Raw genomic sequence first — 27480 nt, 5'->3', positions numbered from 1 at the left:
GCATGTTTGTGGGGGGCTGTGTGGGGATTCTGGTTTGGATTTACATCTGTCCTCACTGTCATTTATGATGGTGCTCTAATCTGATCTTTGATGAGAAGTCACACAAGGGATTGCTAAATTGATCGCTAAGCTGATCATTCAAGTCTAGCTGTTGATCAGGTATGTTTCATCGAATTTCTTTTGGACAAAGAATGCCCTTCTCTTCAGAATATTTCTGTGGCTTTATTTTCTATGTGCATAGGCCATGGCCAAGGGAAGGGATGGAGAGAAGCTTGTGAAAAGTTGACTCACAGAGCTGTTTCCATAGTAATGCACAGGGATTATCCACAGGGATTTTATGTTGAAACACTACCCCTACACTGGTGTTGTGTGTGCTTGGAGCTGTGGGGCCCTTCTCCCCCCTAAACCATCAGGGTGATCCTACCCACCCTCAGGCTTCCAGGACGTCATCACATCTTCTTGGTGCCCAAACTCCTTTCCTCTCAGTTGTAAAATATTTATGGCTGCTTTTTCAACGTGATTATGGTCAAATGAAAAGTGGGTCTTTTGTGAAAGGATTGCTGAAACGTGAGGAAAGTGCCAAACCTATTTGTCTATAAAGTTATAATATAGAAAAAAATAGGATTGGAATAAAAATAAGAATATTTGTGTTCAGTTATCTTGTTTAATAATTAAATCAAGGCCAGAAAAGAAAGAATTTCCACCTATAAATCATACACCTAGAAACTACATGATGGAGTTTGGACGTGTTATCCCCTCCAAAACTCATGTGGAAATTTGATCTCCAATGTGGCAGTGTTGGAAACTGATTGAGTCATGGGGGCAGATCCCTCATGAATGGATTAATGCTCTCCCTGGGGGAGGGGGGATAAATGAGTGATTTCTCACTCTATTAGTTCCTGCGAGACCTGATTGTTTAAAGGACCCTGGCACCTCCTCTCTCTCTCTCTCTTGCTTCCTCTCACCATGTGATCTGCTTGTACCCACCGCTGCCTGCCACTTTCCACCAAGAGTAGGAGCAGCCTGAGGTCTGTGCCAGATGTAGCTGTCCCAGAATTGTAAGCCAAATAAACCTCTTTCCTTTATAAATTACCCAGTCTCAGGTATTTCTATTATAGCAACACAAAACGGACTAAGACACTATGTGACATTAGTTTAGTTTTAACAGCAATATTCCAAATATCACATAATCTATAGAAAAAATGGGACTATTAAAATAGTTTAAGATTAAGCAGTAATCACTTACACTCACATGATAGTTTCAAAAGGAAATTGTATTTGGAGGATAGGAAACTTAGGCATTTTAAGATGCCCTTTGTCTTAGGGTGACAATTTATCTTAGGCTCACAGTGAGGTTTTCTGGGTTTTAAAAACAGTGCTGTTTCTTGATCTGCTGGCCCTTTTGCTTTTAGCAGCCACAGACTTCTTGGCCTCTCCTGAAACTTCTGAAGAGACACTGCCTTCAGCTTCTTCTTAGTAGCAGAGAGGTGTGAAAACTTAGTTCTAATTCTGCCTCCCTTGCTTCAGCCTGCAGGCATTTAATTAGGTGCTTATCCTAACACCTTACAACATACTTCCTGTGTATGATTTAATTCCCAAACCATTATATTTGCTTTTTCTCATGGTTTTTCCAGCTTCTCAAAACTTCTCTGTAAATGAGGCAATGCAAGTAACTTTCTCACTGGAACCTTACCTTCCATTCAGAACAGAAACAGCATCTGTTGCTTCTGTTATGTTTGATATCTTTAGTGTCACTGGCAGACATTGCTCTCGGCCTTCTCTTAATCAATAGGTCAGTCTAATTTTTTTTTTCAATTTTAAGCCATCTAATTTCATTCTATTCCTTACTTTTGTTCTTAAAGAAGCCAAACCTTTTTTCTCCCTGTCTTCAGAATGGTTAAAACATAGCGGCAACAAGAAAACAGTGTTTAAAAATGTTTTAAAACACACAAAGTATTTCTTTTTTTCTGCTTTTACACGCTAAAAATACAAAATATATGGAAACTATATGTGTTCCGATCTAGTTAATCGTGCAGAAAGGAAATGTTTATCCTTTGATACTGGTTTTCTTTTGATCACACGTTGAGATAACTTATGAGGTGAAAATGCCCTATTTTGTATTATAATTATCGCTTATTTTAAAATAACGGATAAACAAAATGGGTAGTTGCCACAGTAAAAATTAACACCCACAAATAGTTCCAGAATATGTGCATGTGCTAATTTGTAAACATGAAGGAAGTTCTTAGTTTGAAATTTTTGGCCTGGAAAGTATTTGCAAGATTATTATATTTCATGGTATCTATAACAGGAGCACTTTCTATATCTAGCTTATTAGAATTTTGGAGACTGACTTTAAAATATGAAAATACAAAAGAAAAGACAGGGAGTTGTACTTTTTTTCATGTTTATTGCAAGTTTCATCAGGAGCTGGGGTCTCATTTATGTCACCAAGGATTTATTTTATGAGTTTGGACTTGTGAAAATGTGTCAGAATTTGAATGCCTTACACATTTTTGAAAAACAACCATGATGTGTAATGCACTGACCTTTTAGTGTTCATTTTGATTGGTTAATGGTTATACCTTTACAGCTCAGTAAGATTGTAAACAAGGGGGAAAAACTGAATATATAAAGGTCAAGAAAATTCAGTGACAAAATTTATGAAACCCTATACTTTTCCTATGAATAAAAAATGATTAAAATTTATACATTTGTCTTTTAAGCATATATTAAAGAAATGGGTAGCCTAAGAAGTAATTCAAAACTCAAATTCTCAAATATTGTTTTTTAAATTTTGTTTTAAATAAATTTTACATAAATTTTGTTTTATGTGTACCTTTTCTTAGGAAGTCATATTTCTTTACTGATCAACTTTCAAATTGTTTTTTTAAAGATGAATAGCATTGGGTTTGCATATAGTTACAATAATGATACTGGAATATCCTCAAGATTTAGGTTTCTATTGTTTTCAACTTTGTCTCTCTGATTCCTAACACATAGTGGCTTAATAAATAACAAATAAAATTTAATAAAATTGAAATCTCAAAGGTACACTGTAAATAAGCGTTCAGAGAACGATGGAAGTTTTCATGCAGTAAAATCTTAGCAATCCTTAGAATAGTCTTCCAAATTATCAGCTCTCCCATGTCACTCTGGACAAAATGGAAAAGAAAGTTCTCTTTGGTGTACAATTATTCTCTGAGTTACAACTAAGAAAAAAAAAAAGAAAAAAGAAAAGAACTGAAAAAAGCTGAATATTATAACTGGTGTGAGCAGTCAAGTCACACTGTTCAGGAGTATTCCATGGTAGAAGCTATTTAGAAAAGATCCTTTTTACTTAACATTACACACAAATGCAAAAAAATGACATTGCAAAAAGGAGAAGAAAGTACAGTGAGGAACATTGCTGTTAACATCAGCCCGGGTGATAATGAGAAGTGGAGGGTAGACAGCAAGCTATACTCTTGAGAGTTGAGAATGGGGAAAGTAGAACTTGAATGGTTAGTGGATAAAAATACTTACCCACATGTCAATAATTCTGAACAGTCTGACTCAGGCGTACACATAGAGCTTTTCCATTGTGTGCATGAATAGTGCAAATTTGATGGTAAGGAAGGGAGACAAACTTCTACACTTACCAGCAGAGATCTGGTGGTGAAGAGCAGGATAAGAAACTGTAGACACCATGACTCTAGGTCATATAAATATTTTAAGAAGAAAAATAACATAATAGCAGAAGAGGAAAGTGGTAATTATCTGGGATGGTGGTGGAGGCAGCTTCTGGCATGGCTTCCATGGCTTCTGAGCCCACCTTTCTGTATCACACTCTATCACACTCTTGTGTAATCCCCTCCCTTTGAGTATAGGCCAGACTTAATGCCTTGCTTCTAATGAACAGAATTCAGTGACAGTAATGTGATGTTAATGCTGAGATTAGGTTACAAAAACTATGACTTGCAAATTGCTAGTCCTCTGTTTCTCTCGCTCTCTGTCTCTGTCTCTGTCTGTCTCTCTCTCTCTCTGGCATTCTCTCTTGCCCTCTCACTTGCTTGCTATGATAATGTTGCGAGATGCTTTATTGAGAGACCCATGTGGCAGGGAACCAAGGGAGTCCTCAGCTGAACAGCTTTCAAAAAACTAAATCCTTACAACCACCATGGGGGTGAGCATAGAAATAAATTCTTCCCTGTGGAACCCTGAGAAGATCTCAGCCTTGTTAGAGATGGGGTCAGAGGACACAGCTAACACCAGCCAAAAAAGCTGTGAGATGATAAATGTGTGTGGTTTCAAAATGCTAAATTTGACTGTAATATATTATGCAGAAATGGATAACTAATAAAGATGGTTCAGAGTGGAGATAGAATAAATAATAGAAAACAATTTAAAAATTATTTTCAGCAAAGAGGTATGAAAGATATGAGTTAGAGTGGCAGCAGTGGAATTAACACAAAAGATACATGGGAGAGAGTCCACAAACTAAGACTTTACATCACCTACCAATACTGGAGGAGGGGAGATACAGAGAAAAGGAGGGAGAAAGGAGAGAGGAAGAAGGAGAGAGAAGAATTAAATGACTTCAAGATTTTGAGTTCCAGTCAGTGGGAAAACCATTAGCAGAATTGTATTATTCTAGCATTAATTTAACAATGACTTTCTGAGCATTTGTGATGTGTAAGATATTATGTTATGTATATTGGACAGTCAAAAATGAACCCTCAAAATGGTCATGCCCTCAAAAACGGTATAGTACAAAGTAGAATAATATGAAAATTTTGACAGTGGAGGAAGTTGTCCGATCTGCAGGAGTTGTGGAAATGCATATGTGTGTTAGAGTTTGGATAGTAAAGTTGCTGGTGTGTATTCAGAGATCAGAATGACAAAGGAGTGAAAAATTAATCGACATAAACACAAAGAAGTAGAGGGTTTTGTTACACGAGATTGCAAGTCTATGAAAAATCTAATGGGAAATGTCTCTCAATTGTCAACCTAAAACCAGCGCCTTATTCTGTGGGAAAGTCATAGGACAATTAAATTGATGTCTTGCATACAGAACAAATTATTAAAGTTTGTTGAAGAAATGAGTGGGATGATTAATTTAAGTACGGAAGTGATTTGGGAAAATCTGGAAGATTTATCTAGATCCAGGCCCAGTAAACTACTGACCATGGGCCAAATCCAGTCTGCAACTTATTCATTTAAATAAATTTTTATTGCAACATAATTCAGGCTCATTTATTGTGAACTGTCTATGACTTTTACGATGATTGTGTGGCCTGAAAAGCCAAAAATATTTACTATCTGTTTGTTTACAGAAAAATTTTGTGGACCCATGGTATAGATCATAAAATGGATTTGAATAGAGAGAAATGAGAAATACCATTAAAACACATAAGGAATGCAACAGCCTTAAACCAGTAGTTACTAAAAATAGAAATGTAAAGAAGTTTGTGTGTTATGTGTATGTTTGTGTGTGTGTGTGTGTGTGCATGTTCCATGTGTGCACACATACGTGTGTGTGCTTGTGTGTACGTGATGGCAGCTGTTTGAATTCAGGGTCCAGTGTATAAAAAAGGAGTCAGTTGTGGTGACTAGATGTCTGTGAATTGACAATCTTCTCCCTTTTTATTTATGTGAAGTTTTGGAGGGATAAGTCTTTCCACCCAGACATTAAGTGGCTTAATCATCTGGTCATATTTTTCTCCTAATACTTAGGTGGGATCAACTACACAGAGGGGATAACAATGTTAATTGAGAAAAAATTGTAATTGAAGAAAAGGGTGATTGCATACTTCTAGGAAAGTCTGAGTGAATAGCTGAATATTGGTTAGACACTAATACTTGGAAGAGAGAGGAAAGACCTAGAGGTGAGAGCAGCATTAAAAGGAGCCAGTTTGCACCAATAATAAACACCAATGTTCATACTGCCTCTGGCATTTATATCAAATGATACTGGTACCTAATTTTTAAAATTAAAATACTAGCTTTTACAGTATGAATGAAGTCACAGGGGTAAAAAAGCAATGATTTTAAAAATAATTTCTAGGACCTTTTTCTTGTTTTAATTCTTTACTAATAGAACTAAATAGAGTTCTACTAAATAGGGTTCAAGAACCAGAAACATACGTAATGATGCTTAGGGTTCGGTAGATTAAAGATTAATATTCTTGAATCAGCAGAGCAGAAACTAGGCATCCAAACACCAGACATAGGTCTGGAATAACAGATACATCTAAATAGGTTTCATCTCTCTAAGAGCATGGGCCTGGTACAGGGACATGGACGAAATTATAGGTAAACACTAATAAAAGCACTGTAATGGATGTTTAAAATCAAAATGTATAAAGTTCTTACTGAATTGCAGGTTTTCTGTATTGCTTAAATTTTTATAATGAGAATGAATTCTTTGTATAAAAATCAAAAGCTAGTTTTGTATTTTAAACAGGAGAAAACAAAAATATATCCATAAAACACTGCAGAACTTTATCTTTGACAATATCCACCAGGCCAAGAAATTATTGGGTTAATCTGAACCTCCAACAAAATTTTCACTCTGTGGCAGAGCAAGGGTGATTGCTGGAGCTGCTAAGGTCTTCGTTTGCTCGTGCTTCATTTGACCGCTTTTTTACTACTCCAGGTGAGGGGATGTTCCTGAGATCAATCTTCCCTCCTTCAATATTTATCTTTTGAAACCTACTGGATATTGACTCACTCAGCTCTTCCGTATTCTTCCCTATTTCCTCTGGGTCTTTGGATAATAGATGCTGATGTACCTCTCTGGAATTCACTCCAATACGGTTCTCAGGTTTTGTTGGTTGGCTATTTCTCCTTTAACCCAAGCCCAAGGTAAATTTCTCTCTCAGCACCACTTATAGAGAGTACTTCATAGTAGCATTCCTGACAGTTTCACCACTGATACCTATGTCATTACATATTTCTTTCCAAGGAAACTTCTAAAGGGTTTATATATTACATATTTGAGTTCTTTTAGGTCAATCGACCTAAGAACAAGACACTTTGTCACATTCTAAGCTGCTTCCTCAGCGTATGTTGGTTGAAATGTACTGCCTTTTCCTTGTTTTGGGTGCATTTCTGTATATCTCATGGGTAGATTCTTAATAATATATCCCAGAATGGTCATTATATTAATAAGAAATTCCTATTTTTATGTTTCCTTATTTTATGTAAGAGAATCCAGAGTATCATTAACACAACCTCTCTGGAATTGCCATCTGAAATGGCCGATTCCAGGCATGCTTTTAATTTAAGAAGCAATCCTATGTAGCACATGCCTTCCCAAGATGACCAAGCAAAGAAAGATAATATGACTTTGTATTCTATTTATATTTTTGCAGTATTTCTTAGTTCTTCAAAAAGTGCACAAGATACATAATCTTATGAATACTAAGATGGAAACACTAAAGGAAGACTATACGATTAAAAATAGCATAATAAAAATAAATGACAAGTAGGTTGTATAGGCCAGAGTAGACCAACAGAATTGCTTCAACAACTAGAAGCCAGAAAAATTACAAAATTATATATTTTAGAGATAGAGAGCTGAGACAACAAAAAGAACTAAAATTTGTAGATTTGTAAAATCTTCCAGTATGAGCTGACTATTGCCAATGTTTATTTCTCTGAGCATCTTTTAAGATTGTAGGTGGAGGCTGAGGATTGGGCCTGGCTCAGACTTATCTTGGTGTAAAATAAGCCGTGCCACACATGAAGTATTTTTCCTATGGCATATTTACCCAATTCTTGTGCTATATGCAAGGCTGAGGGACTATTCTGGGAGATTCCAAAAGGCAGAATGAAATCCTCCAAAAAAATCACAATGGCTGAAAGATAAAATCATTTTAAAGGAAGAGGGAGCCTGCTTTAACACAGCCAACCTTCCCTCCCCTCAAGACATTTCTAAGATTTTGAAACTAGTACATGGAGTAAGATGCTAAGGGGATAAACTCAATACCCCTGAAATTAGAATTTAATCTCTAACAAAATTTCAAGGCCGAAGAGAAATAGACCAACCATCTCTCAGTCAAAATCTCAGGATGAGCACACTTGAGAAACAGGGATGAACCAAAGGTGGTAAAGTCTTCCTAAACTACATCCCAATCCTGACTGTTCCAATCTCTACTTGTATTGATATAGCTTGTTCCTAATCCTATTTATGTAACAGAGGAAAATTGAAATACATTCTGTTGAACATGCCATCATCTCAATACTTCATTATTCTTTAAATATAATGTCGAACCTGAAATAGAAAATGTCTAGATATTTGAAGTGGCAAAACTGTTACTAATAATCAGTAAAACATACACACACACTCACACACACAGAGACAATAAGCACAGATCCACAGACGGTGCAGTTCTGAGTTTAGCATACAAAAATTCAGAGTAACTATTGCTGATATCATAATAAAATGAAATAAAAGTAACCAATTGAAACAAGAGATTTTAAGCAAGGAATTTGAATATCTATAAAAATTATACAGACATTCTAAAACTGAGATGCACAATAATAGAACTTAAATCACTGAATAGGGTTGCCTTAGGGTTCACAGTAGAACACAAGTGAATCTGAAGATCCATAGAAATGTTCCAAGCTAATCTTTAGAAATAATCTGAACTGATGAAATTGGCTAAAGCAGAACAAAGCACAAAAGACGTGGGTCCCAGTCAAGACACCAAACATACTTGTATTTAGTGACTAAGAAAGACAGTTGAGATATAATGGAAAGGAAGAAATATTTGAAGAGCAAATGGTCAAGAATTTTGTAAAACTGATAAAGGATATCTATCTGCTTCAAAACAAAACAAAGCAAAAACCAAAAAGAACCTATGGGACATAATACAAATAAATCTGTACCTATGCGAATCATAAGCCAGTGAACTAAAACAAAATTAAAGTCTTAAAAGCAAGCAAAAGAGCTAAAATAAGGATTTCAACAGTACCTCTAGAAACTAGAAGATGAGATGACATTTTTCATATGCTCAGGGGAAAATTAGGCCAATTGAAAATTTCTGTAGCCAATAAAAATATATGTAAAAATGAAACATTGTAAAATATGCACGCATAACCAGACATCTAGTTATTGAATGAAGGTTTGACTAGGAGACCTGAACTACAGGAAGTACTGAAGAAAGTTCACCAGGCTAAGGAAAAATCATTTCATAGAGTTTCACAGAAGCGTGTAAAACTATAGAAGCAACGAAGTTCGCAGGAAAAGCAGCCTTACAATACTGGCGCAGGAAGAAGTTTTAAAAATCTGAATGAGCTGTGTACCTCTTATAGAAACCGTATCTATAAATTAACACATTTCCTATCAAAAAATTTCAAGCACAGGGGGATCGTCTGGTGAATTCTTCCAAAAATGTAAGAAAGAAATAAGACTAATCTTACACAAGCACTTTCAGGAAATAGATACAAAAGAAAGAACACTTTTCAATTTGTTATGGGAAGCCAGCTAACATTGACACCAAAATCTGACAGGTATTACAAAAAAGTAATTTATCGGGAGTATTCACCATGAACATAGATGTGAGAAGTGAGGATAAATATAATAATTTTGTCTTTTAGAACTTATATGTTGAGATAAAATGTACAAAAAGAAAGAGTGGGAATGGCTAAATGATGTTCAAATGTTCTAAGGTTAATTGTTGGAGAAGTGGCAAAAGTACGCCTTAAAGTAGGCTGTAATAAGTCCAGAATAAATATAACTATTTAACATAAAAAAGGTATTACAAGTATTCTAACCAAGTAAAAAAAAAATAATAGTTGATATAAAAATGGCAAAAAAAGAGAAATACAAATAATGATCAAAATATAATACAACTATAAAATCAGAATTCATAAAGAACTCATAAATTAATTAGAAAAATGCAGAAAATCTATTTTTTAACAAGCAAATGTCTTGAAAAGGCATTTTACTTTAGAAGATACCAAAAAACCAAAAAGCATATGAAAATTATTAATCATTGGTAAAATGCAAATTAAAATCACACTAAAACACCACTACACTCCCCCCAAATGCCTAAAGATAAAATGACCAGTAATACCAAGTTTTTTAGAAGATGTTGAATACGTGCAACTCTCATGGATTGCTGATGTGAATGGAAATCCAAACAACAATACTGATAATCTGTTTGGTGATATGTACTACAGGTAAAGATTTGTGGATCCTATGACCCAGCAACTCGACTGCTGGGTATATACTCAAGACCAGTGACTACTTCAGTCCATCAAGAGACATGTACAAGAATATGCCATCAGCATTATTTATAATAGCCCCCAATTGGAAACAAATGAATTGTCCAGTAAATGGAATACCTATATTGAAATTGTAAAGTATAATATGTACATGCAAAAATATCATAAATATTTAAAACATAATGTTGAGTAAAGGCAGTCATATGCAAGAGGACATATACTGCATGATACTATTTTTCTGAAAATCATTAACAGTCAAAAATGAGTCTATGCAAATAGAGGTCAGAATATGAGTTAGCTTTTGATTGTGGTTATTAACTAAAATGGCACAATGAGATTTCTGGGGTGCTTGTAATGCAATATATTTTTAATCTGAGTTTTTTTTTTATGGGTATGTACCTATGTGAAAATTCATTGAACTCTATACTTAAGATCTGTACATTCTATTGCATGTAAATTATACATTAATATTTAAAATAAGAAAAATAAATAAGTAAATTAATAAAGCTAGTTAGGCTTTACATATACCTGCCTAACCATTCCACATTTAGGTGAATACCTAATGGATATGACTGGGTTTTTTAAAACACTGACAGGCATTTATGAGATTTTCAGAGCAACATTATTTTTATACCCAGACCCTCAAAACAGTGTGATTGACCACCAGCAGTACAATGGAAAAATAATTTGTGGTTCATTGATACAGTGGAATAAAATATAGCAATTACAAAAAAGAACTGCTACTACATCTATGGTATCACAGATCTGCTTGCACTAATGTGAAGTTCCTCAGGAAAAATGAATCTATTGTGGAGAAAGTCAGAATAGTGTTATATTTGGGAGAACAAAATGATTGAGGCATAAAAGAGGCTTTTGAAGTGTTGGCATCTTGATTATGGTGGTCACATGACTGAGTCCATCTTGAAAAATTCTTGAAATTGTACACTTAAGATTTATGCACTTTTTAGTACATAACATTGTATTAGTTTGTTAAGGGCTACTCTAACAAGGTACCACAAACTGGGTAGCTTAAAACAACAAAAATGTATTGTGTCACAGTTCCGGAGGCTAGAAGTCGGAAATCAAGGTGCAGGAAAGGTTGGTTCATTCAGAGAACTGTGAAGGAGCCTCTGTTCCAGGCCTCTCTCCTGGCTCTGGGGATTTACTGGCAATCCCTGCTACTCCTTGGTTTCTAGATGCATCAGTCCTATCTCTGTCTTTACCTGGCGTTCTCTCTGTTTCTCTTCATGAAGTCTTCTCTCTGTGCATGTGCACATCTCCCTGTGTTCAAATTTCCTTTTTTTGAAGGGCACTAGTCATATTGGATTAAGGTAATGACCCTAATGACCTCATTTTAACTTGATTACCTCTGTAAAGATTCTATTTCCATAAGGTTGCATTTTGAAGCAAACTTTGGGAGAATATGTGACTTCAACATATATTTGTAGAGAAGCATAATTCAACTGTAAGAAACATATACTTCAATGTTTTTAAAAAATCCAAAAATTACATTTACTACAAAAAGGAAAAGAATTGAAAGGAATGTCACAGGGGCATGCAATAAGCTTTGATGATATAATCCCTATTTCTAAACCAAATGTTAGAATGGCTTGAAACATATTAGAATTGAAGATTTTAGAGGTATAAGACACATTTGGGAAATTTTGACTTCCTCATTTTTTCAGATGAAACATTAAGTCTCAGCAAGATGAAATGATTTGTGTAAGGTCACATATTTAACTAGTTAATGGGAGAATGAGGTCTAGAATCCTAGTTAAATACCCACACATGCCTTCCCCAAGACATGAGGTCTCAAATTTCATTCATTTTTTTCAAATTATTTATGGAATATTTAGCAAAATATTACCTTAATTTGGCATATCTTTGTCCACAATTTTATAGTTTATATAAAGGTAGACTAAAGGAATTTTATTGTAAAGGTGAAAATCACAATGACATTTTGAAGCTGTAATGCTTGTTACCGTCTGGCATACACAAGGGTGTCTTACTAAATGGGATCAGAATGAACTCCTTTTAGAAGTAAACCTCAAAAAACTGGAAGGCTTTGGGGAATCTTTTTTTTTTTATATAAAGCATTTAAGAATTAATTCTGCATAGCTGGCCAGTGAAAGAAATCTAGATTAGTTGCCAAAATCAAGTTTTAAATGAATTTGCAATCCTTCACAGTTCTTTCAAAGAGACAATGGAAATTTTGATGAATTAAATAAAAAGCCTTTCTGAGGAGAATCACGTACGTTGGATATATATTATGATTACAGTCTATCTCCCTCCTTCCCTCCCTCCCTTGAATCCTTTTATCTTTTTTCTGTTTTTTAAAGACAACAGTCTCATGGAGATAAAAGGTTAAAGGACAGTGATTACAACACATACAGTTGAGTGACATGCATCTTGTAGTCCTTTAAGAAATACATTAATACACTGGGATAATAAAAAGAAAATTTGCATTTTCTGTTATTAATTTAGATTTTTAAATTAACCTAAAAATCTAAATTAATAACAGAAAATGCTAATTCCCATGTTCTATATAGAAAACTAATGATCTTTCTGTCAGTAGAGATGACTGAGATGCTAATATTGCTGACTCTGTTCCTTATGATGGAGCCAGATGAGATAAAATTTAGCAGGTGAGTTGAGGGAAGAAAACCATTATCTTGGCAATACATATAAAAATTAATGCTATCTGCATTATAAAGTATGAAATGCATATAAAAACTAAAATAGTCTTTGTAATATGGGTCCTGGTTCACTTCTATAGAGTGTGGTTAACAGAAACCTGATTCACCATATGCTATTCAGTTGTCTAGAATTCATCTTCAATCCATCCATCCATGTTTTGGAGTATATTCACTTGTTTCCCTCAGAAGCAGTAGATGCTCTGTTTTGTTCTGTCCCTGGTTTTGGAAATTAGGTTGCTGTGCTCTGTAATGTTAAGAAGATGATATGGGATAACTAGGCAAATGGCTAGGTATTCTCAGTAGTAAATTACTAGTACCTTTCCTTGCCATGATACCCACAACAGGCACAGGCTGTTTTTTGAGGCCATGCAGGCCAAAAGTAACTGTATTTTTTGGGTAAGGGTATGTTAAAATATATATGTTAAAAACTAGAAAATGGTAGTCTGTATTACCATGGTGGATATTTATACATTCCCCATGCACATAAAGAGCTAAAGAAATGCAGGCTTTTGACATGTTAAATAAAAATTACTCCCTGATGATAAATCACACCATGAATAGTAATAAATGTAATCTGCACTTAAGAAATGCAAAATAATGAAATGATTTAATATCTGATTATTCTTGCATAGAATGCCTTTTAATCTGAATCATAGACAAGCCTACCAGTTCTTATTTGTAATTGTTTCTGTCCGATTATATTTGTATGTGAGTATACGTGATTTAAATTGTTTGTATGTAAATGAGTATGTGATAATGATTTAGAAAATTAACAAATTAGCTTGGAAGTGAGGTGGTGGCATCGAGTAAATAAATCTCTATTTTTTAAAATTTGAGAAATTATTTTTATGTATTATGTCTTGCATAAGAAAGTGTTTGACTCCTAAGAAATTTGCATTACACATCTACTTATTTCATTAAACATGTTAAATATATGTAATTAACCTATAATCTCCATTTTGCTTCTCCCTCTCTTCTCCCGTTCTTCTGTTGAAAGGTCATTTTATATTGCTTACTCACAATATGTCCTTGTTTCTTCCCCTACTCCTGTCATTGATCTTCTGTACCGTTCTGACTAACTTAGCATGGATATATTTGATAGAAGTCTCCAGCATTAACTGGAGTTGTCTTGTAAGAAAGGCCATTTGCTTTTTACCAATTATTTTCAGGTCCTTGGACTGTTTTCATATAGATGCTTCACGAGAGCAACTTAAGAATGAATAACATTTGGCATGATGTTTCCTCTTTTGGTCCCACAATTTTTCTGAGTTCTATTTGAGGTTATGTTTGCTCCCCGATTTGCATTTTATTCCTGCACTTACTCATTAGCTTTTAGCTTTAACTCTCCTGGGAGGTCTAATTTAGAGTTTGGACTAGGACACAAATTCATAACAAACTTATCAGGTCAACTTTGGCAGATTGCTCAGAAGATGGAATTGGCCATGTTTTGAGTTGGAGGCAAGGATCTGGCATGGTGGTAGCGAGACATATAGCCTTTTCTTATGGGAGCAAGAACGTATAACTTCTGTGCAGTATTAGAGCCCAGAGAGTGAATTTAGTTAGCTTTTTCTAACTTCAGTACTCTATTTACAAAATCACAAGACTTTTATAAATTGCCAGACTGCATTGCATAAACCAAATGCCAACGGAGCAGTGACCTTTCAAATTACTGGTGCAACAGAAGCCGAGATCAGAAAGCTCAAACTTAAAGCAAACACTGACAAGAAATCTTACAGAAATGACTTTTGTGTCTGGTCAACTTAACATAACATGACATATTGTAAAATGCGTTTGGCTTTTTAGGTAGAATAGTCTATAAAAGTTTAACTGTTTTTGAAAATGTAAATCTGGAGATTTGTGGTATTTGTGTTTATGGATAAAATATTTTCTTGATTTGGAAGATGAGTGGGAAAGTTAGGTAAAAGACGATTATAATAGTGTTAGAGAGGGAGGTGAAAGTAGAGTGAAGTGGGGTGGGGTGTAGATGGGAGTGGAGTTGGAGGATTGAGGAAAGGAAGTTATGGTGCAAACAAAATAATAAGAGTATGTTATTAAAGTCTTTAACGTTTTAATTTAAGTATGTAATAGAAATAAATTTAAAAATAGATCATGAGGAATTTGGAATCAAATTCCCAATTTTAAAATGGTATTTCTCTATGGGTTTTACTTATACTGTATGGAAGTGCAGATATCAGTCACTTTATAACAAATTAAATTCATATATATGTATACATTTCCATGTGTACATACGTATTTTTTTAGTCTATACTTAAAATGTATTCTTTAAAAATGTTTTACGATGATGAAATGAAAGGTACAATTTTAGCTTTATCTTCAGCTTCTGGTTTGAATTTTTTCTGTCAACATTTTAATGTTTATCTACATATTCTCATCAATAGTATAAAATCATAAAAGTACAGATTCTGCCATGTTTACGTTTGAATAGATGACTAGAAATACATATATGATGACTTATATGTTCTAAACACATATTTACTTCTCATATATCTGTGTAAATAATTGTAAGAGGAAGGGATGATATTTTAGAGATGTGTCATTATGTATAGTGTTTTCAAGCATATTTAATGCGGTCATGTTTAGAGATTTCTGAATGTGATGAACGTTTTTCTCTTTCACAGCGACCATATTGTGCACACGAGCCATCTATAGCCAGATTTTATTGAAAGTGTTTGAAAGGCTATTGCAAATATGGGATATTGCCAGACAGTTAGTAAAAAAACAAATGGAGCCTATTGAGAGATTAATTCACCAGCTGAAAGAAGTACATTTGCCTTCGAGTCATCAGATATTCTACCCACCAAATTCATCCTCCAAGATAGCATCCCTAATGAGCTTCCTAAACCAATTAAATATAAGTAGGAAGCATCAGTCATCAAAACTGACTATTTTCAACTAATCAGCTGACTGCACAAACTGCTCAGCATTGAGGAAAGGAGAAACACTTTGAAAGGTTGTTTTTAATTTTCCTTTTTCATTCTGTCCTCACTTTGTTGGTTTCTCAATTTTATGGATGCAGCCTCATGCACAGAACCCTGTAAATGAGCTTAGTGTTTTCTAGTATATAAAGTGCTTTCCTGTGCATTATTATTCAGTAGAATAAAATAAGTTTTAATGGGCTTAAGTGATTTGCCTAGAGGCACACAGTTTATGTGTGGCGGGGACTCAAAATCATGTCTTTTCCTTTGTTCTAATTGTTCTATAAATGTGTATGCATTGATTGACTTTCTTCCCTCTATGACAGGGAATAGGTTCAAATTTTTAAATGCCATTATTTTTACATTTGGGCAAGCTCAGATGACAGAGCCAAGGCAGGATGGGGATGTAGATAGCCAATTTTACTCCCATACAGGTTCCCCCCTTCAAAAACAAGATTGGGATAGCAGTATCTGTTTCTACTGGTTATAATGATGCTAATGATAAAATTAACTCACCGTTACTGAGCACTTACAGTGTGCTAGCACTTTACATAATGAATCCCAAAATGTTCACAAAACCTTCCAAATAGATATTCTGATCCCATTTTACAGATGCAGAAAATGTAGGCCCAGAGAAGTAATTTGGATTTATTTAGGGTTTTAAGTTTTGAAAAATACTTTTAATGCATCTTATATCTTATGAATATATGGAACAGATACTTGTGTATGTGGTAAAACTGAAGAGGGATTTGTTACAGTATGTGGTATGAATGTGTCTATTATGTATATGACACTGATTTTCACGTGTCACTTACAGAAATTGGCTTCATTATCATTCTATAGTTTCATTTTATTTGTGTATGTTTCTTTAAATGTGCACCCAGTGCAAACCCTTTTGTTTTACTAAAGATCTCCTGGGAGGGCTCCACTTTGACGGAAGCTATGTGTGTTTCTCAAAAGTGATTTAAGAGGAGCATGTGAAATAGCGACTGCCCGTGAGGGTGGAACCAACAGAGCATAGGGGAGTCATGTGTGTGTCGTCCCCAAGGGATAGGAGAACAGGAATGTAGGGGAGTTCATGACCTGATGACCCAAATCATGAAGCTAAAGTTCCTTCCCTGCCCTAGGAAAAAAAGGGGATTTTTGCACAAATCTATTTTTGAAAATATTTCTATATTCTAGATTTATAAAAAAGTGGATTTTGTACATTTTTATTTAAAAAGGTACTTGGAACATCCTCTTTGGGGATGATACCTTTGGGAAGTATTTCTTGGCATTATTCTTCAATGTCAAATTTTTGTTTTAACAACTTCTTAAAAATCTCTAGGGACTTAGGAATGAGACTGTTTTAAATTATTTTTTATTAAAAATTTAGAAAATAATTTAGCAAGATCACAAAGCTAACACTTTAAACTGTTTCTCCTTTTTCCTGGTTTTCAGATTTCTTCATTTATTTTAATTTTATCTTAATCAATATTCATGTATACAATCTTTCTATCTACTGAGCACTTTTTAAGAACAAAGACTATGTCTTCTCTTTTAATATGGACGTTTATCCTTCAAAATATGTGCTACATAATATCATTGAATGAATAAGTGAATCAGTCAATCTGCCAGTCAATAAATATGAAGTCATATGAATTCAAAATTATTCTAGAATATCACGGCTGCTGATGATTACAGTAAATGTGAAAGCACTTACTAAATTAGATATAGATGGCATTGAAGACAGAGTAAGCTTAATAAATTATTTCTAAATTTTAAATAAATAAATTGAAATATGCATATTTAGCATCTACAGTGTGATAAGCACTCTAGTTATGAGGGAAGGTGGCAAAAGCAGATGAAATCCTGGTGTTATTTTTGAGAAACTTACCATTAATCAGGAAGATGTGACATAAGTTTAAGAAAGCTGATTAAGTGTCAGTGAATGCTAAAGTTAAAAGGGCCATGGTAATATGTCTGGGATGGACAAAGAAATATTTGGATTTGAAAATTAGCCATAATATGATGAGTTGAACAAGAGGAAAGGGGAAAAACAAGCATTGGAAGTGAGGAGAGTATAAAACAAGCATAAACAAAATTATAAATATGTAATGTCATGCAATTTCTATGAGAAGAACAAATTGCTCTGTGGTAGGATTTTTGGTGCTGGGGAATGTGTTTAAACACAATTAAAACACACACATACACACACACACACACAAAATACATTTTATGAGACTTTGACTGCCAGGCCAAATTTTGACTTTATTTCTAGGACTTATTTCCAAAATGTATCAGTGGGTGCTGCGTGAGGAGTAACTTTCTATGTCAATCTAGAAAATGCGAGATGAATCTCGACTGCACAAGCTTACTTCCTGTAAGATTTCCCATGAGCCTTTAATACAGGCAACCAAGAAAAGGCCATAGCAGGCGTTGCTGAAACATTTTTTTACCCCTCTTTCTGTAACCCATTTGTCTGGCTGATATTTCTCCTGCAGATGCATGTTAGAAACCAGTAGTTTTTGGCAGTGAAGAATCACAAAGAGCATTGGGGCTGAGAAATGTTATGGTCAAACTACTGACTTGGGGAAAATAATATGGTAGTAGTGGGTAAGAGAGACTAATGACCCCCGCAATGAGGGAGCTGGGGAGATGAGTTGTAGTGACACATGAGTAGCAGAGATGAATAGTTCTATTTTAAGATAGAAAGTGGTAGAGTTCATCTTCACTTCCTGTTATTGCTCAGGGGTGAACTAAAGAGTACAGCAAGGGCTGCAGATAAATACTTGAGTGTAATCTGTATACTGGTGAGAACACAATCTAATAGGATGAGTTCCCAGAAAGAGACTAAAAAGAACAGAGGAGTATACTATTTAAACTCTCAAACATATGTCTATTTTGGGGTGTAGGGTGGGGGGAAAGATGAAAAAACTAAGAAGAAATCAGGATAGTTTAATCCAAAAGAAGAGAGCATTTGAATAAAGATCTTACTGTGAAAAGCCCATTGTTTGCATTTATTACAAATTCACTGGGAATTTTTACAAATTAAGTTTCATTATAATCATTTGAAAGAAAATGAACATTTGTGAACTTGTGATAATTGAGAAGTGAGAAAATGAAAATTGTAAGGCAGAACTTCCATGCAGAGGAGAGGGTACTATTAGGGACTTAAACTCATGGATCAGATGGGATCCTGGATATACTTGGATCAGTTGATCATAGGAAACTGCGATTGTGTATCTTGCTTGGAGACTTGGAAAACAATGAGAGGAATTATAAAGAGGCAGAGAAACTGAAAACCGATGAAAAGGTAGAATCCGATAGCTTGTTTCCAAGGGCACCTTACTTCTCAGTAAGGTGATGCATTATGGAAATTTTGACCTCTTTCTGAGGAAAGTGCCAGAGAATCAGAAGATATCAATCAAAATTGTGGAGAAGTAAGTGTGGCCCCATGCGGGGGAGGTTAGAAAGAGTATTAGTTTCTCTTGCTGCATAACAAATTACCATACGTTTAGCAACCTAAGACAATATCCACTTATTAGTTCATAGAAGTCTGGGTGGACTCACTACTCAATGCCTCAAAGGCTGAAATCAAGTTGTCAGCCAAGCTTGATTCAATTTGGCAGGTCTGGGTTGCTCATCTAGGTTGCTGAGAGAATTCATTCGTAAGTGTGAGGGCCCCAATATTTTGCTGGCTATATGGTGGATCACTCTCAGTTCCTAGAGGTCACTAGCAGTCCAGTTCCTTGCCACAGGAACCCTCTCACAGCATCCAAGCTGACACATTCAGGGCCAGTAACATGGACCCCTGCATCTAATACTCCACCCCCCACACTTCAAATGTCTCTAACTTCTGATGATAGCCAGAGAAAACTTTCTGCTTTTAAAGAACTCATGTGATTACATTAGTTCTACACACATAATTTTCCTTTTGATAATATTAGTTACATTTGCAAAATGCATTTTGCCATGTAAAGTTGTGGGTATGACAGTGACATCATATTCACAGTCCCAGAGATTAGACTGGGAAGTCTTAGGGTCCATTTTACAATTCTTCTCAGCACAGAGAGTTTAAGTTAAATTAAATTATAGTATTTCATAGTTTTATTTCTTAAAAATTTGAGTTCATATGCCTTAGATATTTTCTAGAATGTCACTGAAGTTATTAAGAAGAGAAATGTAGAAAACACTCTTTTTAAAAAACTTCTCTATTATTTTTACCAGTAACTATAAGTAAATGAATAATTCTCTGACAATTAATATTTTCAATCACTTTCAACCAAAACCAGTTTCTTAGAATAGTAAGTTTCATTTTATGTGGACTACATTTCTGTTTGCATTTTTTAGTTCAAATTCATTGGGTTGGGTCCTTGTGATTTGTTCACTGTTGGTGTTCATCTGTTGGAGATTCCATCTGTGTTCTGCCCAAGGTCCCAGCAAAATATTCAAAAAACTCTTAGGGAAGTAAAAGAGAAATAAGGTTAATATGGGAAAATGTTGGAAAAGAATCTCAGGGTCAAAAGGGAGCTACATATCACCAGAGAGTTTGGCTTTTGATGCACTTGTCAGATTATACATAGAAAAATCTTAATGTTAAGTCATATAATTGAATTCCTTATCAAATAATTCTTTCAATTAATCTGTTCAGGTTGTTTAAACAATATTGCAATAGAATATATGATAGATAATAATCATCAAAATGAATTAATTTTTAATGTGCTGGCACATTAATATATGAAAAGTACATATGTTTTTCTTACAATATGAACAAGGGTCCAGGTATATTATTGTCCCTATTTTAGCATAAGGAAACCAAGTTATTCAGTATCTTTCCCAATATCCCACATGTGATGGTTAGTATATGCTAGAATCAGGATTCAAATCTAAGTATGTTGTACCTCAGAGTCCAAGCCCTTTATGATTATAATAAACAAATGTTAAATAGTATATTTCACAGTAACAAATAAGTGTTATAAAATAATACCATTTATTCTTAAGTTCCTTTTTCACATTTTAATTGTCATGTGATCTATTTTATATCTATGTTTTCATATTGCCATACCCTTCTCCCTTTCTAAGAAGTAGCATAAACATCAGCATATTAAACACAGTAAAGAAGCCTTGTGTAATGTAATATTTACTAAATTCACTTGACCTTGCATGAAGCCTTCTTTTTAATTGAACACCTGTTGCTTTGTCTCCCATGGATTTGTCACCCCTTTTCCCCTGGGTGATGGAGCCACGAAAGATTACTCAAAGCCCATCTCTTCTGAGTAGTGAGAAGCCCCCAAAAGGGGTTAATCTCCCAGAACCCTCAAGATAGAGCCATTCCTTCCTCTTGGAAAATTAACCAGGAATTGGGGTTCTCTTCTTGCATTTATTCTCCAGACCAGGAAGTTACAGGAAGAGAACATAGGTGGGGTTTTTGCTAAGTATAGTTTAACAAGTTTTACAATAGAAGCTGGTAACATTCAGTAAGACAGGCAAGGTGATATTCTATAATGCAATTTGCAACAAAAGCTTGATTTTAGCAAACATTCTCTTCCTACAGCAATTTCCCAGTATCTTTACATATCAATCCATAACCTGTCTGTCTTTGAGCCAGCAACCTTGCTGTGTTACAACTCTTTATCTTGTAATAGAGACTATAGCCTGGGGAAAATTTCCTGTCCTTTGCAAGGTCAATATTTGAAACTGCAAGGCTTTGGAAAACCAGGCCCTGTGAAGTACATTTGCTTTATGCATACTCCACAAACACCTATTAACATATTATTTGTGAAACACTTGTTACACTTCTCACTGTGTAATGGAGACAAATAAAGGATTACTCAAAGCACCATGAATGCATTGAGAAGCCCGAAGGGTCTGCATCCCAGGGGAAACTGGGTACAGCAGCCATTCAAAGTTAGCTTCTATTTTGCATTGTAAAGACAAGGAAGTTTCACAAGAAAATTTCACTGATTCGATCATTAGAAAAGGACACAAGGACATGGGCAGTGTTACAAAAGTTATGTATGGGTAAGTATAGCTTAAGCAATGGAAACTAGTAACATCAGTAAAATTAACAATGTGGCATTCCAAAGTACAATTAGTGAAAAGCTAAGTTGGTCAAACTGGCTCATTATCTAAAGTATAAACTCTCCTTAAGCAAAAGTTACATTATTATGATAAAATCTAAGTATAATTATTTCTAAAGTTTCCCCCAACAGACAGCTTGCCCCTAGCAAACATTTTTTTCACATCTTTTCCTTCAGCAATACTTAAAATCTCTTAACAGGACTGGTATGACAACCACCTGTTAGCTATAAAATCATTAAAGTATGCAATACCATACCTAAGCAGTGATTAGTTTATTAGATGGGCTTTTGCCCTATGGTTATAGGCTGTCGCCTCCTACCTGAGGGCTTTTGCCTCAACGAAAACCCTATTCTAAAATCAAATGAGAATCAAGATTTCTAACCCTCCACAACACTGATAAACAGAAATAAAAAATTTTAAATTGTCAAGTTGTTTTAACATTTCTTTTTTTGTTTTGTGTTGTTAGGAAAAAAATAATTTTTAATGAACTGTAATATTTCAGAATTTGTGACTTTGAAATGAATAAACTTTCAAAATGCTTAATCTAAGTATTCTTTAAATAATAAACACATTTGGCTTACATGTGCTGAGGCTATTTTAGTCTGTATTCTTCAATATGAAATATTGTCCTTGGATTATGTGTTCAATTATTGATTGCTAATTGATACTATTATTTGAAAGGTCACAGAAGTAGCAGCTCTAAATCTTTCATAAAGCCCTATGAGAATTTAAGTGTTCATTATATGGGCAGTAGAGGTATATTTCATTCATAATATAGCAGCAGTACCCTCTAGTGCTCAGGCTTAGTCATGTGTTCTCCTAAACTGCCTTAGAGGGGTAAATGTCACATGCTAGATCACTTTACTCAGTCTTAGCTAAGCAAAATATTCTATAATTCATAATATCACCTTTTCAAAAAGGAGCTCCAACTTCTTTTTTTCTTCCAATATTATTCAAAAATATTACGAGCACTCCTGTGCTGTAGGGAAAGATGGCTATTCCATCTACTTTGCTCATAAAAGAAATGGAGTACTTGGGAAACAAGAACCGAGAAATTGGTTCAATTTCTTATATGGTTTGTAGGTATGGAAGTCAAACCTAAGCCTTTTGTTCCAAGGTTCAGTTCTGCACCATATGGATTGGACCATGTATTCGATCTGAGAAGCTTTCAGCAAAGCTATAAATGTATATGTCCAAAATTCTGTTTTGGAAGAGTAGAATTCTACTTTTTGAGAAATTTTGAATTGTTGGTTCACAAAACAGCACACTATTATCAGCCAATATACTGCAAAAGGAGCTGTGTTGTATTGGAGTTTGATTTACTGTGTCTAAACACTGTTTATTAAGAAACAAAGGATTGTCAAGCCAAACTATCCATAAGCGAGAAGACCTGGTTTTATTTGCTTCTGAAAGCATTATCCAAAGCATTATCACACACCTCATACTCAGGTCATGCCTCTTTATGAATGTAAGACTGCGTCCATTTATTATTTTTTCAGTTGCTGTTGTTGGTAAGGTGTCTACCCCAAAATAGTGGATCCACATGGCAGAGTAATTCTAATTTCTATGGAAGTTTCTGAGTAGAGTTCTTAGATGATTTGAATTTGCTATTAATAAGTGTTTTTGGTATCCACATTTAGTTGTTACAGGGTAGGTCGCCCAAGCCTGACAAGTGGGAGTTTCTTCAACCGGGCAGTGGCGGAGGCGTGGGGGAGCAAGTGAGTGGAGACTGTGACGATGAGGACGGTTGTGGGGGATCAGGGAGTGGAGAAGTCAAGAGGACACTAAAAATCACAGACTGTAAGTGTATGGTTCTAACACCACTTTTAAAACCTTGGTTTGGAAATATAAGTAAAGGAAATTATTATTATGAATGTAAAGAATAAAAGCAGTGAATTCACATTCAAGCAAGAGGAATTGGAAATGGAAATAAATCTACTTTTTATAATTTAGGACATGGTGGGTTCTTGGGGTTTTGTTAACTTTTAACGAATGGCTTTAAATGGAAGTGACAATTTTATGTGAAAACTAGTGAATTATCACCAGTTCTGGGAATTATAAATGTTTTAAAGTGAGATAATTCTTAGTGTATAATGGATGTGAAATGTATATTGATAAATGATGTGAAACTGAGATGGGTAAGTAATACTAAATAATCAAATTGTGCAATTTTTTTTATATTATTGTGCCCTATAAAAGAGTTTTTACTTTAAGTTTCTGTCATAATCAAGAGAAGGAAATTGGTAAATACATGGTTAATTATGGTGAAAAATTATTTGGATTTAACTCACGGGCTTGCTCTTCCAAAAAATCTAACCAAGCATTCACTTTGTTTTGGTTGTATGGATCACAACCATTTCTGGTTTTGCTGGACTAGTCACTACGACAAAATATAGAACTATCATATGACCAAAAAACAAAAAAAACAAAAAAAACAAAACACCAAATAGATTTCCTTTCCTGGTCTTCACATACGAGATGAGGAGTATAGTTTCTTCATCTTTCATTGTTACACCCAGGCATTTGTTAATGTGGGCGAGACAACCAAAGTGATCAACTGAGAAAGAAATGTAAAAGTTCATGTACCCAGAGCACCTGGCTTTTGACTATTCATTTAGTTCTGATTATATCAAACATGAGATTACAACAGTCTTCTGGACACACACAGCCTCACTTGGAGGTTGGTCTGATAGCCTCCCTCTAAATCACACAGGACTGCTTTGGACGTGTTAGACATGTCCTCTGGTGGGAGAAGAATTCATTTACTTTTCAGTTCTCTTGTAGTGAATTAAAAACCCTACAAATGGTTCATGCGTCATCTTTCCATTCCCTCTGAGATCTAGTTACACAAGCCAAATATATTCATTAAAAGAATGGAAGCCAAAAGACATGTAAAATTAAAAATACAGTTGACATAAAGTAATATGTTTTCTTGTTAGACACAGTAATAAATTTTATTTAACATAGAAGGTAAATAGATGGGAGTTACTACAGTTGAGCAACAATAGAACAAGGGCCACAAAGGTCCTAGAACAACTGAAATATCTTCCAGGCTTAGAGGAGGAGATAAGGATGTGTGTTCTGTGTTCTTGGTATTGGTGTGGGTATAATTTATCAGGGTGGTTTCTCCATGTTTTCTTTATTGGTTGCTTAGTCAAAAAAAAAAAAAAAAAAGGAAATGAAGAAAGAAAGGTTTTTCATTAGAAAAAATTATTTTTACTGAGATGTCCTCTACTGCATTTAGAAATGATGATACTTACCTATTAGGGTGATATGAAAGAATTTTTTTATTTTTTCTTGTCTAGAATATTTATATGTGCTGTAATTTCATTGCTGTTCAAATGTTAGCAGGACTTTAAGGTAAAAACATTATTCCTACAAATGAGCATAGGTTGAAATCTCATCTGTAAATTGTGTGTGTGTGTGTAGAGTTGGCACTTTTATAATTTTATAAGGATTTTTCACTTCCTGAAGTTGTTTATAAGATGAAGAACTTGTTATGTACTAATAGATTACTCTTTTTGGTTTGTTTCACGAGAAAAGTAGAGACAGTGAAGGATATTCATCCAAATAGTTTTCTCACAAAACTGTATTCGTCAAGGTGGCAAGAATGATTTTTTTTTATTTCAAAACTTTGGTTTCAATTACCGCTGAAATGGACACGTGTAAAAGTATAGTACAAGCAACTACCCTTCAGAATTGGGGAGATTTGAGATATAGATAGGGTTCAGCAACTTCAGGAAAACATTAAGAAAAAAATCCACATCTGCTATAACTGTGTTGCCTATTATGTTTCTAAGAGTTTATAACTGTTGCTTTTCAATTTTTAATAAGTGGCTAGGAAACCACTGTGGATAGCATGTTGAAATAAAGTGGGACAAGGGAAGTAGCAAAGGTAGGTAACATTTCTATTTTTTTGTAAAACCTTGTAGAATTTTGCCTGTTTGAGGGTAGTTTGTTAATTTGGTAAAGCAAGTTAAGACCGAGTTTTAGATGGTTTTAATGACTTGAAAATACTGTGCTCTAAAAAGTTTACCAGAGTGTCATCTCTGTTTAGAACTTGAAATGCATCATTATTTTTTTCCTGATGTTTATGTTTATTCTTGATAAAATACATCATAAGTAGAACAGTTTATTTGTTACCTCAAAAAGTCTGACTAAAGTTAAAGTTATATATATAATTATAGCTGCATATATTTAAAATAATACTAATATTGTGTCCTAGAAATTTAATGATTCTGCTCCATTTATGCAAAAGTATAAAGCTGATAAGTACTTTGCTGATTATCACCTGCAGTGATTTTCTGCTTCTGTTTCTGTTCATGTTTATTTGAGGCAACAGAGGGATCCGTATATTTCAATGTGCTGTTTTACCACCAAAATGTTTATGTACCTTTTAGGTGTCATTTTGTTTTTATCACCAATACTATCAAATTATTTAACAATTTTTTAGCTTTTAAACTATCTGTTTGTAATCCTACCTGTAGACTATTATTAAATGTTAGCTATAGCAGTACCCCCTTATCCATGGTTTTACTTTCTGTGGTTTCAGTTACCTACAGTCAACCATGGTCCGAAAATAAGTGAGTGCAGTATGATAAGATATTTTGAGAGAGAAAGAGACCACTTTTACATGTTCTTACTACAGTATGTTGTTATAATTGTTCTATTTTATTAGTACTGTTGTTAATCTCTTACTATGCCTAATTTACAAATTAAATTTATTATAGGTATGTATGTATAAAAAAATAGTATACATAGGGTTTGGTACTATGTGCAGTTTCAAGCATCCATTAGGGGTCTTGGAAGGTATTCTCTTCAGATAAGGGGGGACTACTGTAATACATCTCTTACAGAAAGAAGCCATCTATACTATGTAATTTTCACTCATAGGAAACTGAAAATATTTTCTTATTTCAGTAGAATTGCTTTAAAATCCCCATCTTATTGAAAGCTTTTCTACTTTTTTACTATATTTAATTTAGCTCATTTATGTGGATATGGATACTTTGCTGGTAACCTGCAATTGCGTGATTGGAATGGCTTTGAACTTTGTTTTGCTCCCCAGCTGACACCTGCCATCCATTTACAGTAGCGAACTGCTGTGTATTCTAAACACCAGTGGAAAAAACAAGTTCTCTTCTTTTGGCCACGGACAATAAACCTAATATCGCTAAAGTCAATACCTCACCAACTATTTGACTATTTGACTTTTAATGTCTGTAAATCCTGATAGCTTTAAATGTCAAAGAAACTGACCAGAGTGCTATTAAAGACAGGCAGTAGCAAAACTATTCTATGCGTAATTTTGCAAAACTATAGGAGCACTGCTTACAATTCTTATGTGGTATTATTATTTAAATTACAATAACTCTGCTTTTAAAAAATCAAAAATACGTAACCCATGATCAAATTCATTTTGATAAGGTGGTTCACAGTAATAATCCCAGGCAAAATGAATTTAATCACAAGTTAATTCAGATGCCAAATGTTCAAAAAAAGTAGGGTGATTTTAAGTCTTCAAATTGCTTGAGAAAATGAATTTCTGTCTATTGATATATTCATCATTG

At 34.4% G+C, this 27480-nt stretch overlaps 1 protein-coding gene across 1 annotated transcript in view; it reads left to right on the top strand.

The window, feature by feature from the left end:
- Positions 1–27005, top strand: part of GPC5 (glypican 5) — a 729429-nt gene extending 702424 nt beyond the window's left edge. The window contains exons 7-8 of the mRNA XM_063101519.1: positions 23551–23710; positions 26896–27005. Coding sequence (XP_062957589.1) covers positions 23551–23710; positions 26896–27005 — 270 coding nt within the window. The remainder of the gene's footprint in view (positions 1–23550; positions 23711–26895) is intronic.
- Positions 27006–27480: the final 475 nt, after the last annotated feature.

Source organism: Cynocephalus volans, chromosome 7 (assembly GCF_027409185.1).
Source record: "Cynocephalus volans isolate mCynVol1 chromosome 7, mCynVol1.pri, whole genome shotgun sequence".
NCBI lineage: Eukaryota > Metazoa > Chordata > Mammalia > Dermoptera > Cynocephalidae > Cynocephalus > Cynocephalus volans.
This window is presented reverse-complemented; position numbering and strand designations above follow the sequence as displayed.